Source organism: Oncorhynchus kisutch, linkage group LG23 (assembly GCF_002021735.2).
Source record: "Oncorhynchus kisutch isolate 150728-3 linkage group LG23, Okis_V2, whole genome shotgun sequence".
Taxonomy (NCBI): Eukaryota; Metazoa; Chordata; class Actinopteri; order Salmoniformes; family Salmonidae; genus Oncorhynchus; species Oncorhynchus kisutch.
Genome location: NC_034196.2, coordinates 38,630,910 through 38,650,909, shown reverse-complemented (window position 1 = coordinate 38,650,909; position 20,000 = coordinate 38,630,910). Strand labels below are relative to the sequence as shown.

Below are 20,000 nucleotides of genomic sequence, written 5' to 3'. Positions count from 1 at the left end.
GCAGCTATATACAGGAGTACCAGCACCAGATCAATGTGGAGCTATATACAGGGAGTACCAGTACCAGATCAATGTGTAGCTACATACAGGGAGTACCAGTACCAGATCAATGTGGAGCTATATACAGGGAGTACCAGTACCAGATCAATGTGGAGCTATATACAGGGAGTACCAGTACCAGATCAATGTGTAGCTACATACAGGAGTACCAGCACCAGATCAATGTGGAGCTATATACAGGGAGTACCAGTACCAGATCAATGTGGAGCTACATACAGGGAGTACCAGCACCAGATCAATGTGGAGCTATATACAGGGAGTACCAGTACCAGATCAATGTGTAGCTACATACAGGAGTACCAGCACCAGATCAATGTGGAGCTATATACAGGGAGTACCAGCACCAGATCAATGTGGAGCTATATACAGGGAGTACCAGTACCAGATCAATGTGTAGCTACATACAGGAGTACCAGCACCAGATCAATGTGGAGCTACATACAGGGAGTACCAGCACCAGATCAATGTGGAGCTATATACAGGGAGTACCAGTACCAGATCAATGTGGAGCTATATACAGGGAGTACCAGTACCAGATCAATGTGGAGCTACATACAGGGAGTACCAGTACCAGATCAATGTGCAGAGGTATGAAGTATTTTAGATAGATATGTGCATGAAGGCAGGGTAAAGTGACTAGTCATCAGGATAGATAACAATAAGAGTTAAATAAAGAACAGAGTAGAAGCAGCAAATGATAAGTGTAAAAGTGTGTGTATGTATGTGTGTTTGTGTGGTGTTGGTCTGTGTGTGTAGTGTATGTGTTTTGTGTGGGAGTGTCAATGTGTGTGAGTAAGTGTGTATATGGTTTGCATATATAGTCTAGTAACAGTGCATAGGGTCAGTGCAGATAGTTCAAGTACCATTCATTGACTTTAGCAGTCTGGCTATTTAGCAGTCTTATAGCTTGGGGGTAGAAGCTGTCTTGGAGCCTGTTGGTCCGAGAGCCGATGCTCTGGTACCATTTGCCGGATGGTACAGTAGCAGAGTGAACAGTTTATGGCTTGGGTGGCTGGAGTTTTTGGTCATTTTTTGTGCCTTCCTCTGACGCCTGATATAGAGGTCCTGGATAGCATGGAGTTCGACCCCAGTGATGTACTGGGCTGTCCGTACCACACTCTCTTGAGCTTTACGGTCAAGGGGGTGCATTTGCTATACCAAGTGGTGATGTGAACTTTTTTAGCACCCTGAGAGGGAAGAGGCTCTGCCGTGCCCTCTTCATGTCTGTGCGAGTGTGTGTGGACCATGTTTTGTCCTTAGTGATGTGCACGCCAAGGAAATTGAAGCTCTCGACCCACTCCACTGCAGCCCCGTTGATGTGGATGGTTGCGTGCTCTCCCCTCTTTCTAGTCCATGTTCAGATCTTTGGTCTTACTGATGTTGAGGGAGAGGTTGTTGTCCTGGCACCACACTATTAAGTCTCTGACCTCCTCCCTGTAGGCTGACTCACCGCCATCGGTGATCAGGCCTACCACCATTGTGATGTCAGCAAACTTGATGATGGTGTTGGAGTCGTGCGTGGCCACGCAGTCGTGGGTAACAGGGAGTACAGGAAGGGACTAAGCACGCACCCCTGAGGTGCCCCCGTGTTGAGGATCAGTGTGGCAGATGTGTTGTTGCCTACCCTTACCACCTGGGGCCGGCCCGTAGGGAAGTTCAGGATCCAGTTGCAGAGGGAGGTGTTTGGTCCCAGGGTACTTAGCTTAGTGATGAGTTTGGAGGGCACTATGGTGTTGAACGCTGTGCTGTAGTCTATGAACAGCATTCTCGCATAGTTATTTCCCCTTTTGTCCAGGTGGGAGAGGGCAGTGTGAAGTGCAATTGAGATTGCATCATCTGTGGATCTGTTTGGGGTGGTATGTGAATTGAAGTGGGTCTAGGCTGTCTGAGATGATGGTGTTGATATGTGTCATGACCAGCCTTTCAAAGCACTTCATAATTAAATATGTGAGTGCTACATGGCGATAGTCATTTACGCAGGTTACCTTGGAGATCTTGAGAACAGGGACAATGATGGTCAGATTGAAACATAGGATTACAGACTGGTACAAAGATAGATTGAAAATGTCTGTGAAGACACCTGCCAGTTGGTCCACATGCTTTGAGAACACGCTGACTTGCTGCACCCTCGACAACTACTGTGATTGTTATTATTTGACCATGCTGGTCATTTATGAACATTTGAACATCTTGGCCATGTTCTGTTATAATCTCCACCCGGCACAGCCAGAAGAGGACTGGCCACCCCTCATAGCCTGGTTCCTCTCTTGGGGTTTTAGGCTGGGTTTCTGTACAGCACGTTGAGATATCAGCTGATGTAAGAAGGGCTATATAAATTGATTTGATTTGATATTCCGTCTGGCCCGGCAGCCTTGTGATTGTTAACCTGTATAAATGTTTTGCACTCATTGGCCACGGAGAGCGAGATCACACAGTCATCAGGAAAAACAGGGGCTTTCACCGCAAGGCACAGTGTTATACTCCTCGAAGTGAACCTAACAGGCATTCAGTTCATTTAGCTCCGCTCATTTAGCTCTGCTGGGTAACTCATGGCTAGTAGTTGTAGTAGTCTACATTAAGTTTACTCTGTCTTGTAAGTGTTCACCAAGACTATTGCCATATATACACACTGCTGATATCTCATCTGAGTAAATACACATCCATTTGGACACCAAGATGAGTCCTATAATTAGACAGATGCACTGTGAGGACACCAAGATGAGTCCTATAATTAGACAGATGCACTGTGAGGACACCAAGATGAGTCCTATAATTAGACAGATGCACTGTGAGGACACCAAGATGAGTCCTATAATTCGAGTGATGCACTGTGAGGACACCAAGATGAGACCTATAATTAGACAGATGCACTGTGAGGACACCAAGATGAGACCTATAATTAGACAGATGCACTGTGAGGACACCAAGATGAGACCTATAATTAGACAGATCTAGGGTCTTCATTTTGACTTCATTATTTATTCATGTATTCAAACAGAGAAAATGGAATGCCAGATGAAGAGCGAGTGCTCTCGCTTCCATTTGGTCTCAATGGCCGCTGATTGGTTAGCTCTCAGCGGCGGGCTGATGCGATTGGGTGAGAACCCAGGCAGTTGTTGACAGGAGTGCAGTCTTCCTCAGACGTGGCTAGCGTCATCTCCACAGCTACGTTAGGTCATCGCTGAAGAGCTAGTGGGAGATGCAGCCGACTAGTGTCCTTCTAATGCAGCTTCTTGTCTAACGGAGCTGTCGGACCCATTCTATCCTGTTATTCCTCATTGGATACTGTTATTGATAATACTTTACAATATTTTTTATAGCCATGCCTAGATTTCTTATAGTGATACAGTGATTTCTTTGTCTTTTTTGGACACTCCTGTTCTTGCTCCTTCTTTATCCAATCTTGTTACGAACCCCTGGGATTATTTGCCTTTATTTGCCTGGGAAGAATTAGTTGATTATTTCATCATGGCCCTGGGGACACTAGTATATGGATGATGCCATGATTGATTGTATAACGAGGATTTGAGGGAAGGCTTTTGCATTCTTGTTTTGGATCTATCCATCTTTATGACTCTTTACATTTGATTGACTGCGTTGAAAATGCCGGAGGCAAACTACTTACGTTCTGTGTCATGGGGATACATAAAAGTATGTTGTCCATGATGCTAATTTTGAATTCAATAAAATTTAGTGCTGAGTTCATTAGGCACCAAATTGAAGAATACAGAATACAGACTAAACAGGGAGAGACAACCTGAGCTACCTGGTCCAATAAGAAACTCTCGTGTTTTCCATCATGTGCCGTAATGAACATGACCCAAATGGCCAAGCTTATGTTAAAGCTTGTAGGTTCTCCTGGCCGCCTTTGGATTATGTCCATTCATTCAGTGTTATTCCAATCCCGTGAGAGAAGGGTTTACTTTACTCATTTGTTAAAGTGTTCCCATCAATGCAGTCATTTTAATTTAGATCAAAAGGGTAAATAATGTGACATCGTTGTGATGATCTGTGATGTATGTACAGTAGGAGAGATTGGAGATAGCAGTAACTAGTGCAGGAACTAGTCGTATTTCCACCTCAGCATTGTGTCAGAATTTGTTAGCCATATTGTATAGATTTGTTTACGCAAATGTGCTGTGGGTAGACTTATGTATTTAGCTGTTTTGTTGTTGAGGACGAGCTGCCTACTTGTCTCTTTCAAAGTCATATGGAAATTGCTGTGCTCAAACATGACAGAAGTATCACACTCCAGTCTTTGGTGAATAGTATGTGAAATAAGGCAAAAATAATAGTTCCGCAGAACCTCATCCTTAAATCAAACCAGACATACTATCTGAACTATGTTTGCAGTTGCTACTCACAGTATCTGTGAGAGTCTGCTGAAAGTGCCTGAACTTCATAATGCATTGTAAAAACATCTGATAATGACAGAAAGAGAATATCATTATATTCCATCTAAGCAAGTCTCATTGAGATCAAAAGTCTGTTACTGTTTCCCATTTATATACAATGTCATGTATGTGGAAGAGTAACGCTTTCTTTCTTTCACCCTCTCTATTTCTTTCTCTCTCTCACTCACTGTCTGTGTCCAGTTCAAGAGGATGTTGAACAGGGAGCTGTCTCACCTGTCTGAGATGAGTCGCTCAGGGAACCAGGTCTCTGAGTTCATCTCCAGCACCTTCTTAGGTAAGACTGGCTGACTTTGCTGTGTGATTTTCAGTATTTATAACAACAAGTTCAAGTCGAATCAAAGTTTATTGGTCGGGTACACAGTATAGCAGATGTTATAGCGGGTACAGCTAAATGCTTATGTTACAATCTCCTGACAATGCAGTAAAATGGCAAACAAACAGGTACACAAACAATCAATTTACAAAACAAATAAACTGAAAGAACAACAATACCAATCCTCCATGGTCCCCAAGCAATCCCTGAGGTCCCAAACAGTCCCCATTCCCCAAGGTCCCCAAACAGTCCCCGTTCCCCAAACAGTCCCCGAGCAGTCCTGGTCTCTGAGGTCCACAAGCAGTCCCCATTCCCCAAGGTCCCCAAACAATCCCCAGTCTCCAAGGTCCCCAAACAGTTCCAAGTCTCCAAGATCCCAAAGCAGACCCCAGTCTCCTAGGTCCCCAAGCAGTACCCAAGGTCCCCAAACAGTCCACAGTCTCCAATGTCCCTAAGCAGTACCCAATATCCCCAAACAGTCCCCAGTCACCAAGGTCCCCAAACAGTTCCCCGTCTCCAAGTTCCCCAAACAGTCCCTAGTCTCCAAGTTCCTCTAACAATTCCCGGTTTCCAAGTTTCCCAAACAGTCCCCTGTCTCCAAGGTCTCCAAACAGTCCCCCGTCTCCAAGGTCTCCAAACAGTCCCCTGTCTCCAAGGTCTCCAAACAGTCCCCTGTCTCCAAGGTCCCCAAACAGTCCCCTGTCTCCAAGGTCCCCAAACAGTCCTCAGTCTCCAAGGTCTCCAAACAGTCCCCTGTCTCCAAGGTCTCCAAACAGTCCCCTGTCTCCAAGGTCTCCAAACAGTCCTCAGTCTCCAAGGTCCCCAAACAGTGTCCAGTATCCAAGGTCCCCAAATAGTCTCCAAGAGACAAGTAAAGAGTCTCAATCACTCAGTCCACAAATTTTCCCTGAAACTGAAACTCCCAATCACCAAAAAGCCTCAAAATCATATGGGTACAACAATCCATTCTGTTTTATTAAAAGCTACCATGGGCGATGTGCATGTGTGTGTTAGATAGTTAATAAGGGCCAATCCTAACTTGAGATCAGTGTGTGTTACTCAAGTCCCCAATTGACCTCAATAGAGGTATGTGCATAAGAAAGCGCTGCTCTGCCCTGTTTACAACACGATCAACAAGGCAGGTCCTACAGGCCCTTGTTTTGTCGCACCTGGACTACTGGTTCATCACTACTTGTATTTGTAAGAAATATTGACTTGTTGAATGCACTGAGCTGTCTGTTTAAACTACTAGCACACAGCTCAGACACCCATACATACCGCACAAGACATGCCACCAGTGGTCTCTTCGCAATCCCCAAGTCCAGGACAGACTATGGGAGGTGCACAGTATTCTATTCCACATCAGGTAACTGATGAAAGAAGTAAAATCTGTTTAGAAAAACAGAGATAAAAATACACACACACACACATGCACAGGCCCAGACACACACACACACACACACACACACACACACACACACACACACACACACACACACACACACACACACACACACACACACACACACACACACACACACACACACACACACACAGGCACAGGCCCAGACACACACACACAGGCCCAGACACACACACACACACAGGCACAGGCCCAGACACACACACACACACACACACACCCAGACACACGCATACACACATGATAAAATACGCACTATACACACACGTACACATGGATTTTGTATTGTAGATATGTAGTAGTAGAGTAGCGGCTTGAGGGAACACAATGTGTTGTAAATTCTGTTGTGTAATGTAATGCTTGTTTGTTGTTGTATTGTATATAACTGCCTTAAATTGGCTGGTGATCCATAATGAATAGAAATACATGATTAGGGGACAATGTGATCTTAAGTTAGGATTTGGCCCTAAAAGCACAAAATAGGCCCCAAAAAAATCCCTTTGTGTATTGTCTATTGCTCCTCTAACTATTTGCTACTTCTCTCCCCCCAGACAAGCAGCATGACGTGGAGATGCCATGTCCACAGACGCAGAAAGAGAGGACGGACAAGAAGAACGCCAAGCCCATGTGTCAGATCAGTGGCGTGAAGAAGCTGCAGCACAGCACTAGCCTCTCCAACTCTAATATACCTCGCTTCGGGGTCAAGACCGACACAGAGGACCAACTGGCTACGGTGAAGGAGCTTTTTGACTTTATATTGACATTTTAGTCATTTAACAGATGCTCTTAGCTTCTCTTAGCTAGAGTGTATTCCAGGAAGGTTAAACAAACGCGTACGAGAGCAGTCTGATCATCATGGCACGCTTTTGTTGAATAGAGTAAATACTAGAGTAAATGATTTATCTGATATTAACTTAGGAATTACTGCTGTTGTGCCCTTGAGCAAGGGACTTAACCTCTACATAGCTACATAATCCCTGGCTGGGCTTTTATCTGGACTTTTCCCAAGGTGAAGAGAAGCCTGACCCCGGGCCTCTTCATTGTATGCTGTTTTTATTATTATTCTAGTCGTTATCCCACTGATCCTTGTTGATAGTACTGTCCCGCACCGTCGTAGCTAGCTAGAGGTTGACGCCAGAGCTAGACCATGTTCTAGTGCTTATTAACCTTCTAACACTCATCACCAATCAGATTTAGGCTGAAACTGATTTGATCAAGTTTGACGTAGTAGATGTCCGACACAGTGATGAGGACTACATTGATTCTATTGAGATCCAGGAAATAGGATGCCTTAAAGGGTCACCTCTGTAATGTTACACCAATAGGATGCCTTAAAGGGTCACCTCTGTAATGTTACACCAATAGGATGCCTTAAAGGGTCACCTCTGTAATGTTACACCAATAGGATGCCTTAAAGGGTCACCTCTGTAATGTTACACCAATAGGATGCCTTAAAGGGTCACCTCTGTAATGTTACACCAATAGGATGCCTTATAGGGTCACCTCTGTAATGTTACACCAATAGGATGCCTTAAAGGGTCACCTCTGTAATGTTACACCAATAGGATGCCTTAAAGGGTCACCTCTGTAATGTTACACCACTGTGGTTTGCTGATTGGCTCAAGGGGCATATTAAGATGATACTGGCTTTAGTTTTTTGTCCCTTGGTTGTTAGTTGCCAGACTGTTGGACCTCAGTTGTCAGACTGTTGGACCTCAGTTGTCAGACTGTTAGATCTCAGTTGTCAGACTATTAGATCTCAGTTGTCAGACTATTAGATCTCAGTTGTCAGTTGTCAGACTGTTAGATCTCAGTTGTCAGACTATTAGATCTCAGTTGTCAGACTGTTAGATCTCAGTTGTCAGACTATTAGATCTCAGTTGTCAGTTGTCAGACTGTTAGATCTCAGTTGTCAGTTGTCAGACTGTTAGATCTCAGTTGTCAGACTATTAGATCTCAGTTGTCAGACTATTAGATCTCAGTTGTCAGTTGTCAGACTGTTAGATCTCAGTTGTCAGTTGTCAGACTGTTAGATCTCAGTTGTCAGACTGTTAGATCTCAGTTGTCAGACTGTTAGATCTCAGTTGTCAGACTGTTAGATCTCAGTTGTCAGACTATTAGATCTCAGTTGTCAGTTGTCAGACTGTTGGATCTCAGTTGTCAGACTGTTAGATCTCAGTTGTCAGACTGTTAGATCTCAGTTGTCAGACTATTAGATCTCAGTTGTCAGTTGTCAGACTGTTGGATCTCAGTTGTCAGACTGTTAGATCTCAGTTGTCAGACTGTTAGATCTCAGTTGTCAGACTATTAGATCTCAGTTGTCAGACTATTAGATCTCAGTTGTCAGTTGTCAGACTGTTAGATCTCAGTTGTCAGACTATTAGATCTCAGTTGTCAGACTATTAGATCTCAGTTGTCAGTTGTCAGACTGTTAGATCTCAGTTGTCAGACTGTTGGATCTCAGTTGTCAGACTGTTGGACCTCAGTTGTCAGACTATTAGATCTCAGTTGTCAGACTGTTAGATCTCAGTTGTCAGTTGTCAGACTGCTAGATCTCAGTTGTCAGACTGTTAGATCTCAGTTGTCAGACTGTTAGATCTCAGTTGTCAGTTGTCAGACTATTAGATCTCAGTTGTCAGACTGTTAGATCTCAGTTGTCAGACTGTTAGATCTCAGTTGTCAGACTGTTAGATCTCAGTTGTCAGACTGTTAGATCTCAGTTGTCAGTTGTCAGACTATTAGATCTCAGTTGTCAGACTGTTAGATCTCAGTTGTCAGACTGTTAGATCTCAGTTGTCAGACTATTAGATCTCAGTTGTCAGACTATTAGATCTCAGTTGTCAGTTGTCAGACTGTTAGATCTCAGTTGTCAGACTATTAGATCTCAGTTGTCAGACTGTTAGATCTCAGTTGTCAGACTATTAGATCTCAGTTGTCAGTTGTCAGACTGTTAGATCTCAGTTGTCAGACTGTTAGATCTCAGTTGTCAGTTGTCAGACTGTTGGACCTCAGTTGTCAGACTGTTAGATCTCAGTTGTCAGACTATTAAACCTCAGTTGTCAGACTGTTAGATCTCAGTTGTCAGACTATTAGATCTCAGTTGTCAGTTGTCAGACTGTTAGATCTCAGTTGTCAGACTATTAGATCTCAGTTGTCAGTTGTCAGACTGTTAGATCTCAGTTGTCAGACTATTAGATCTCAGTTGTCAGTTGTCAGACTGTTGGATCTCAGTTGTCAGACTGTTAGATCTCAGTTGTCAGTTGTCAGACTGTTGGATCTCAGTTGTCAGACTATTAGATCTCAGTTGTCAGTTGTCAGACTGTTGGATCTCAGTTGTCAGACTGTTAGATCTCAGTTGTCAGACTATTAGATCTCAGTTGTCAGTTGTCAGACTGTTGGATCTCAGTTGTCAGACTGTTAGATCTCAGTTGTCAGTTGTCAGACTGTTGGATCTCAGTTGTCAGACTGTTGGACCTCAGTTGTCAGACTATTAGATCTCAGTTGTCAGACTGTTAGATCTCAGTTGTCAGACTATTAGATCTCAGTTGTCAGACTGTTAGATCTCAGTTGTCAGACTGTTAGATCTCAGTTGTCAGACTGTTAGATCTCAGTTGTCAGACTGTTAGATCTCAGTTGTCAGACTGTTAAACCTCAGTTGTCAGACTGTTAGATCTCAGTTGTCAGTTGTCAGACTGTTAAACCTCAGTTGTCAGACTGTTAGATCTCAGTTGTCAGACTGTTAGATCTCAGTTGTCAGACTGTTAGATCTCAGTTGTCAGACTGTTAGACCTCAGTTGTCAGACTGTTGGACCTCAGTTGTCAGACTGTTAGATCTCAGTTGTGAGACTGTTAGACCTCAGTTGTCAGACTGTTAGACCTCAGTTGTCAGACTGTTAGACCTCAGTTGTCAGACTATTAAACCTCAGTTGTCAGACTGTTAAACCTCAGTTGTCAGACTGTTAGATCTCAGTTGTGAGACTGTTCGAAAGACCTTGTCTCATACATCTTTACGTTATTTATCCCCAGACAGTGAAGATTTACTTGCTGTTTCGATTGAATTCCATCTTATGCCTGATATAATTTAAGTTATGGAAAATGTGTATTTTATTTAACCCGGTAAGTTGACTGAGAACACATTCTCATTTACAGAAATGACCTGTGGAATTGTTACCGGGGAGAGGAGGGGGGATGAATTAGCCAATTGTAAACCGTGACCATGATGGTATGATTGGGCCAGATTGGGAATTTAGCCAGAACACTGGGGTTAACACCCCTACTCTTACAATAAGTGCCATGGGATCTTTGGTGACCACAGAGTCAGGACACCCGTTTAACATCCTATTCAAAAGATGACACCGTACACAGGCCAATGCCCCCAATCACTGCAATGGGGCATTGGGATATTTTTTGCATACTCACCAGATATGTCACCATTTTTTCAACAACAAAAAATGTCACCTTTATTTAACTAGGCATGTCAGTTAAGGACAGATTCTTATTTTCAATGACGGCCTAGGAACACTGGGTTAACTGCCTTGTTCAGGGGCAGAACGACAGATTTTTATCTTGTCAGCTCGGGGATTCAATCTTGCTGATGGCATGTTCCAGTTCCCAACCATTTCCAGCAACTTCGCACAGCCATTGAAGAGGAGTGGGACAACATTCCACAGGCCACAATCAACAGCCTGATCAACTCTATGTGAAGGAGATGTGTCACACTGCATGAGGCAGTTACACCAGATCCTGATTGGTTTTCTGATTCACGCCCTTACCTTTTCTTTTAAGGGATCTGTGACCAACAGATGCATACATGTATCTGTATTCCCAATCGTGAAATCCATAAATTAGGGCCTAATGAATTTATTTTAATTGACTGATTTCCATATGTGAACTGTAACACAGTAACATCTTTGAAATGGTTGCATGTTGCGTTTATATTTGTGTTCAGTATATATATACTGTATACTGTCTCCTATGATGTGTTTGGGTGAAAGTGGTGTGTGTAAAATGGCCTTGATGTCTGATTTCAGGAGCTTGAGGACCTCAATAAATGGGGCCTTAATCTGTTTAAAGTCACCGAGCTTTCAGGAAACCGGCCTTTAACAGTCATGATGTACACAATTTTCCAGGTGAGGACGTTTATACAATTATAAAAAAACGTTATAAAAACTGTTGTTTTACCTTGCTGGAATTTATACAGCTAACTATGTTTGTGTGCGTCCGTGAATGTATGTGTGAATAGCAGTTCGTTATTGTAACCTCTTGTTTTGACAGTGTCACATTTTTCTCTCATTTTCAGGAAAGAGATTTATTAAAAACATTCAAAATACCATTAGACACCTTTATAACCTACCTGATGACTCTAGAAGACCATTACCACGGCGATGTAGCCTATCACAATAACATCCATGCTGCTGATGTCACCCAGTCCACTCACGTGCTGCTGTCCACGCCAGCTCTAGAGGTAGGGGAATGTACCATCTCCGTCGCTTTATGGGGGAATCTTTGTTGGGAGGATTTGATACAGTGCTGTTAGCATGGCCCCCTCTTTTTACATTTTAGCTCATGTTTTGTTAATAATGTGACTTTTAAACACACACTAATGATATTAGTTTTTATATTTGTCTTGTTTAAAACTGGCTTTAAATGTAGCCTGAGTTGTGTTCATTAGGGAAGGCAATATAAAGTGTTTTTAAACATTTTGCAACGGACAACAAAAATGACATGTTCCTGGTGCTGACAAATAGTGAGGTTATACCGTGAGATTGTATGAAACTTTTTTGTCCCATTTGTGTTCTGAAGTGCTGCTCATGTAGATTGTTCCACCTATTTTCTTCACAGGCTGTGTTCACAGACCTGGAAATCCTAGCTGCCATCTTTGCCAGTGCTATTCATGACGTCGACCACCCTGGGGTCTCCAACCAGTTTCTCATCAGCACCAGTGAGTGGCCTTTCCAATGTTATGATTTGTCTGCCTTCAGTGCCGTGCTGTTTCTTTTATCACAATGTATATGGCTGTTTTAACATGAGCTTCTCTCTTCTGGGTTTACACACATAGTGAGAAAGGTTTGCTGCTGACACACTGGCGCATTTCATAAACTCTCTTTTAATCCCCCCCCATATAATACACATAATACATGGAGTACATGGAATACATGTAATGCACATAATACATGGAGTACATGGAATACATGTAATGCACATAATACATGGAGTACATGGAATACATGTAATGCACATAATACATTGAATACACGGAATATATGGAATCCATGGAATACATGGAGTACACGGAATACATGGAATCCCTGGAATACACGGAATATATGGAATACATGGAATACACATAATACATGGAATACATATAATACATGGAATACATGGAATACACATACTACATGGAATACATGGAATACACATACTACATGGAATACATGGAAAACACATACTACATGGAATACATGGAATACACATACTACATGGAATACATGGAATAGATATAGTACACATACTACATGGAATACATATAATACATATAATACATGGAATACATATAATACATGGAATACATGGAATACATATAATACATATAATACATATAATACATGGAATACATATAATACATGGAATACATGGAATACATATAATACATATAATACATATAATACATGGAATACATATAATACATGGAATACATGGAATACATATAATACATGGAATACATGGAATACATGGAATACATATAATACATATAATACATGGAATACATGGAATACATATAATACATGGAATACATGGAATACATATAATACATGGAATACATGGAATACATGGAATACATGGAATACATATAATACATAGAATACATGGAATACATATAATACATATAATACATATAATACATGGAATACATATAATACATGGAATACATGGAATACATATAATACATGGAATACATGGAATACATGTAATACACATACTACATGGAATACATGTAATACACATACTACATGGAATACAGGGAATAGATATAATACACATAATACATATAATACATGGAATACATGGAATACATGGAATACATATAGTACAAGGAATACATGTAATACACATACTACATGGAATACATGTAATACACATACTACATGGAATACATGGAATACATATAATACATGGAATACATATAGTAAATGGAATACATATAGTAAATGGAATACATATAGTACATGGAATACATATAGTAAATGGAATACATATAGTAAATGGAATACATATAGTAAATGGAATACGTATAGTAAATGGAATACATATAGTACATGGAATACATATAGTACATGGAATACATATAGTAAATGGAGTACATATAGTAAATGGAATACATATAGTAAATGGAATACATATAATACATGGAATACATATAGTAAATGGAATACATATAGTAAATGGAATACATATAGTAAATGGAATACATATAGTACATATAATACATATAATACATGGAATACATGGACTACATGGAATACATATAGTAAATGGAATACATATAGTACATGGAATACATATAGTAAATGGAATACATATAGTAAATGGAATACATATAGTAAATGGAATACATATAGTAAATGGAATACATATAGTACATGGAATACATATAGTACATGGAATACATATAGTAAATGGAATACATATAGTAAATGGAATACATATAGTACATGGAATACATATAGTACATGGAATACATATAGTAAATGGAATACATATAGTAAATGGAATACATATAGTAAATGGAATACATATAATACATGGAATACATATAGTAAATGGAATACATATAGTAAATGGAATACATATAGTACATATAATACATATAATACATGGAAAACATATAGTACATATAATACATATAGTACATGGAATACATATAGTACATATAATACATATAGTACATGGAATACATATAGTACATATAATACATATAGTAAATGGAATACATATAGTACATATAATACATATAGTACATATAATACATATAGTACATGGAATACATATAGTACATATAATATATATAGTAAATGGAATACATATAGTACATATAATACATATAGTAAATGGAATACATATAGTACATGGAATGCATATAGTACATATAATACATATAGTAAATGGAATACATATAGTACATATAATACATATAGTAAATGGAATACATATAGTACATATAATACATATAGTACATATAATACATATAGTACATGGAATACATATAGTACATATAATACATATAGTAAATGGAATACATATAGTACATATAATACATATAGTACATGGAATACATATAGTACATGGAATACATATAGTACATGGAATACATATAGTAAATGGAATACATATAGTACATATAATACATATAGTAAATGGAATACATATAGTACATATAATACATATAATACATGGAATACATATAGTACATGGAATACATATAGTACATGGAATACATATAGTAAATGGAATACATATAGTACATATAATACATATAGTAAATGGAATACATATAGTACATATAATACATATAATACATGGAATACATATAGTACATGGAATACATATAGTACATGGAATACATATAGTACATGGAATACATATAGTAAATGGAATACATATAGTACATATAATACATATAGCAAATGGAATACATATAGTACATATAATACATATAATACATGGAATACATATAGTACATATAATACATATAGTACATATAATACATATAGTACATGGAATACATATAGTACATATAATACATATAGTACATATAATACATATAGTACATGGAATACATATAGTACATATAATACATATAATACATGGAATACATATAGTAAATGGAATACATATAGTAAATGGAATACATATAGTACATGGAATACATATAGTAAATGGAATACATATAGTAAATGGAATACATATAGTAAATGGAATACATATAGTAAATGGAATACATATAGTACATGGAATACATATAGTAAATGGAATACATATAGTAAATGGAATACATATAGTAAATGGAATGCATATAGTAAATGGAATACATATAATACATGGAATACATATAGTAAATGGAATACATATAGTAAATGGAATACATATAGTACATATAATACATATAATACATGGAATACATGGACTACATGGAATACATATAGTAAATGGAATACATATAGTACATGGAATACATATAGTAAATGGAATACATATAGTAAATGGAATACATATAGTAAATGGAATACATATAGTACATGGAATACATATAGTACATGGAATACATATAGTAAATGGAATACATATAGTAAATGGAATACATATAGTAAATGGAATACATATAGTACATGGAATACATATAGTACATATAATACATATAGTACATATAATACATATAGTACATGGAATACATATAGTACATATAATATATATAGTAAATGGAATACATATAGTACATATAATACATATAGTAAATGGAATACATATAGTACATATAATACATATAATACATGGAATACATATAGTACATATAATACATATAGTACATATAATACATATAGTACATGGAATACATATAGTACATATAATATATATAGTAAATGGAATACATATAGTACATATAATACATATAGTAAATGGAATACATATAGTACATGGAATGCATATAGTACATATAATACATATAGTAAATGGAATACATATAGTACATATAATACATATAGTAAATGGAATACATATAGTACATATAATACATATAGTACATATAATACATATAGTACATGGAATACATATAGTACATATAATACATATAGTAAATGGAATACATATAGTACATATAATACATATAGTACATGGAATACATATAGTACATGGAATACATATAGTACATGGAATACATATAGTAAATGGAATACATATAGTACATATAATACATATAGTAAATGGAATACATATAGTACATATAATACATATAATACATGGAATACATATAGTACATGGAATACATATAGTACATGGAATACATATAGTAAATGGAATACATATAGTACATATAATACATATAGTAAATGGAATACATATAGTACATATAATACATATAATACATGGAATACATATAGTACATGGAATACATATAGTACATGGAATACATATAGTACATGGAATACATATAGTAAATGGAATACATATAGTACATATAATACATATAGCAAATGGAATACATATAGTACATATAATACATATAATACATGGAATACATATAGTACATATAATACATATAGTACATATAATACATATAGTACATGGAATACATATAGTACATATAATACATATAGTACATATAATACATATAGTACATGGAATACATATAGTACATATAATACATATAATACATGGAATACATATAGTAAATGGAATACATATAGTAAATGGAATACATATAGTACATGGAATACATATAGTAAATGGAATACATATAGTAAATGGAATACATATAGTAAATGGAATACATATAGTAAATGGAATACATATAGTACATGGAATACATATAGTAAATGGAATACATATAGTAAATGGAATACATATAGTAAATGGAATGCATATAGTAAATGGAATACATATAATACATGGAATACATATAGTAAATGGAATACATATAGTAAATGGAATACATATAGTACATATAATACATATAATACATGGAATACATGGACTACATGGAATACATATAGTAAATGGAATACATATAGTACATGGAATACATATAGTAAATGGAATACATATAGTAAATGGAATACATATAGTAAATGGAATACATATAGTACATGGAATACATATAGTACATGGAATACATATAGTAAATGGAATACATATAGTAAATGGAATACATATAGTAAATGGAATACATATAGTACATGGAATACATATAGTACATGGAATACATATAGTAAATGGAATACATATAGTAAATGGAATACATATAGTAAATGGAATACATATAGTACATGGAATACATATAGTACATGGAATACATATAGTAAATGGAATACATATAGTAAATGGAATACATATAGTAAATGGAATACATATAGTACATGGAATACATATAGTACATGGAATACATATAGTAAATGGAATACATATAGTAAATGGAATACATATAGTAAATGGAATACATATAATACATGGAATACATATAGTACATATAATACATATAATACATGGAATACATATAGTAAATGGAATACATATAGTACATATAATACATATAGTACATGGAATACATATAGTACATATAATACATATAGTACATATAATACATATAGTACATGGAATACATATAGTACATATAATACATATAGTAAATGGAATACATATAGTACATATAATACATATAGTAAATGGAATACATATAGTACATATAATACATATAGTACATATAATACATATAGTACATGGAATACATATAGTACATATAATACATATAGTAAATGGAATATATATAGTACATATAATACATATAATACATGGAATACATATAGTACATATAATACATATAGTAAATGGAATACATATAGTACATATAATACATATAATACATGGAATACATATAGTACATGGAATACATATAGTACATGGAATACATATAGTAAATGGAATACATATAGTACATATAATACATATAATACATGGAATACATATAGTAAATGGAATACATATAGTACATATAATACATATAGTACATATAATACATATAGTACATGGAATACATATAGTACATATAATACATGGAATACATATAGGTAATGGAATACATATAGTAAATGGAATACATATAGTACATATAATACATATAATACATGGAATACATATAGTAAATGGAATACATATAGTAAATGGAATATATATAGTACATATAATACATATAATACATGGAATACATATAGTAAATGGAATACATATAGTAAATGGAATACATATAGTACATATAATACATATAGTAAATGGAATACATATAGTAAATGGAATACATATAGTACATATAATACATATAATACATGGAATACATATAGTAAATGGAATACATATAGTACATGGAATACATATAGTACATATAATACATATAGTAAATGGAATACATATAGTACATATAATACATATAGTACATGGAATACATATAGAACATGGAATACATATAGTAAATAGAATACATATAGTACATATAATACATATAGTAAATGGAATACATATAGTACATATAATACATATAATACATGGAATACATATAGTACATGGAATACATATAGTACATGGAATACATATAGTAAATGGAATACATATAGTACATATAATACATATAATACATGGAATACATATAGTAAATGGAATACATATAGTAAATGGAATATATATAGTACATATAATACATATAATACATGGAATACATATAGTAAATGGAATACATATAGTAAATGGAATACATATAGTACATATAATACATATAGTAAATGGAATACATATAGTACATATAATACATATAGTACATATAATACATATAGTAAATGGAATACATATAGTAAATGGAACACATATAGTACATATAATACATATAGTAAATGGAATACATATAGTACATATAATACATATAGTAAATGGAATACATATAGTACATATAATACATATAGTACATGGAATACATATAGTACATGGAATACATATAGTAAATGGAATACATATAGTACATATAATACATATAGTACATGGAATACATATAGTACATATAATACATATAGTAAATGGAATACATATAGTACATGGAATACATATAGTAAATGGAATACATATAGTACATATAATACATATAGTAAATGGAATACATATAGTACATATAATACATATAATACATGGAATACATATAGTACATGGAATACATATAGTACATGGAATACATATAGTACATATAATACATGGAATACATATAGTAAATGGAATACATATAGTACATATAATACATATAATACATGGAATACATGGAATACATACAATTATCTGCCATGAAGCCTGGTCCCAGATCTGTATATGCTGAATAGCCAACTCCTTTGAACATTGACATGAACATGTTTGGTGTGACAATGACAATATGGTTGGCTTGAAAGACAAATGAACTCAATTCAAGCTAAACGGTATTGTAGATAGAATGAAGGGTAATTGGATTCCTATTGAAACCTAATTCTTAGTATAAGATTATACAATGTTGGGATTGGACTGTGTGTCCTCTAGGCAGAGTGAACTGATTTTAATCCTCCCCAGTTATGCAATCGTCATTTGCCATAACATGTATTAGCCTTGCCACCAAGGCAACAAACGAATTGGGCCCACCCTTTGGAAGCCGTGTGGGTGTGTATGTGTGACTGTGTGTGTTTGTGTGTGTGTGTGTGACTGTGTGTACGTGTGTGACTGTGTGTGTGTGTCTGTGTGTGTGAGTGTGACTGATGTGTGACTGTGTGACTGCGTGTGTGTGTGTGACTGTGTGACTGTGTGTGTGTGTGTGTGTGTGGGAACATTTGAACATCTTGGCCATGTTCTGTTATAATCTCCACCCGGCACAGCCAGAAGAGGACTGGCCACCCCATATAGCCTGGTTCCTCTCTAGGTTTCTTCCTAGGTTTTGCCCTTTCTAGGGAGTTTTTCCTAGCCACCGTGCTTCTACACCTGCATTGCTTGCTGTTTGGGATTTTAGGCTGGGTTTCTG

The 20,000-nt window shown here is 36.3% G+C and overlaps 1 protein-coding gene across 8 annotated transcripts in view; it reads left to right on the top strand.

Moving 5' to 3' along the window:
- Positions 1-20,000, top strand: part of LOC109868753 (cAMP-specific 3',5'-cyclic phosphodiesterase 4D-like) — a 411,106-nt gene that overhangs the window by 379,261 nt on the left and 11,845 nt on the right. For all 8 annotated transcript variants that reach the window (XM_031802500.1, XM_031802501.1, XM_031802505.1 and 5 more), the window contains 5 exons: positions 4,656-4,749; positions 6,763-6,944; positions 11,242-11,340; positions 11,511-11,675; positions 12,053-12,152. In XM_031802500.1, the coding sequence (XP_031658360.1) occupies positions 4,656-4,749; positions 6,763-6,944; positions 11,242-11,340; positions 11,511-11,675; positions 12,053-12,152 (640 nt within the window). The remainder of the gene's footprint in view (positions 1-4,655; positions 4,750-6,762; positions 6,945-11,241; positions 11,341-11,510; positions 11,676-12,052; positions 12,153-20,000) is intronic.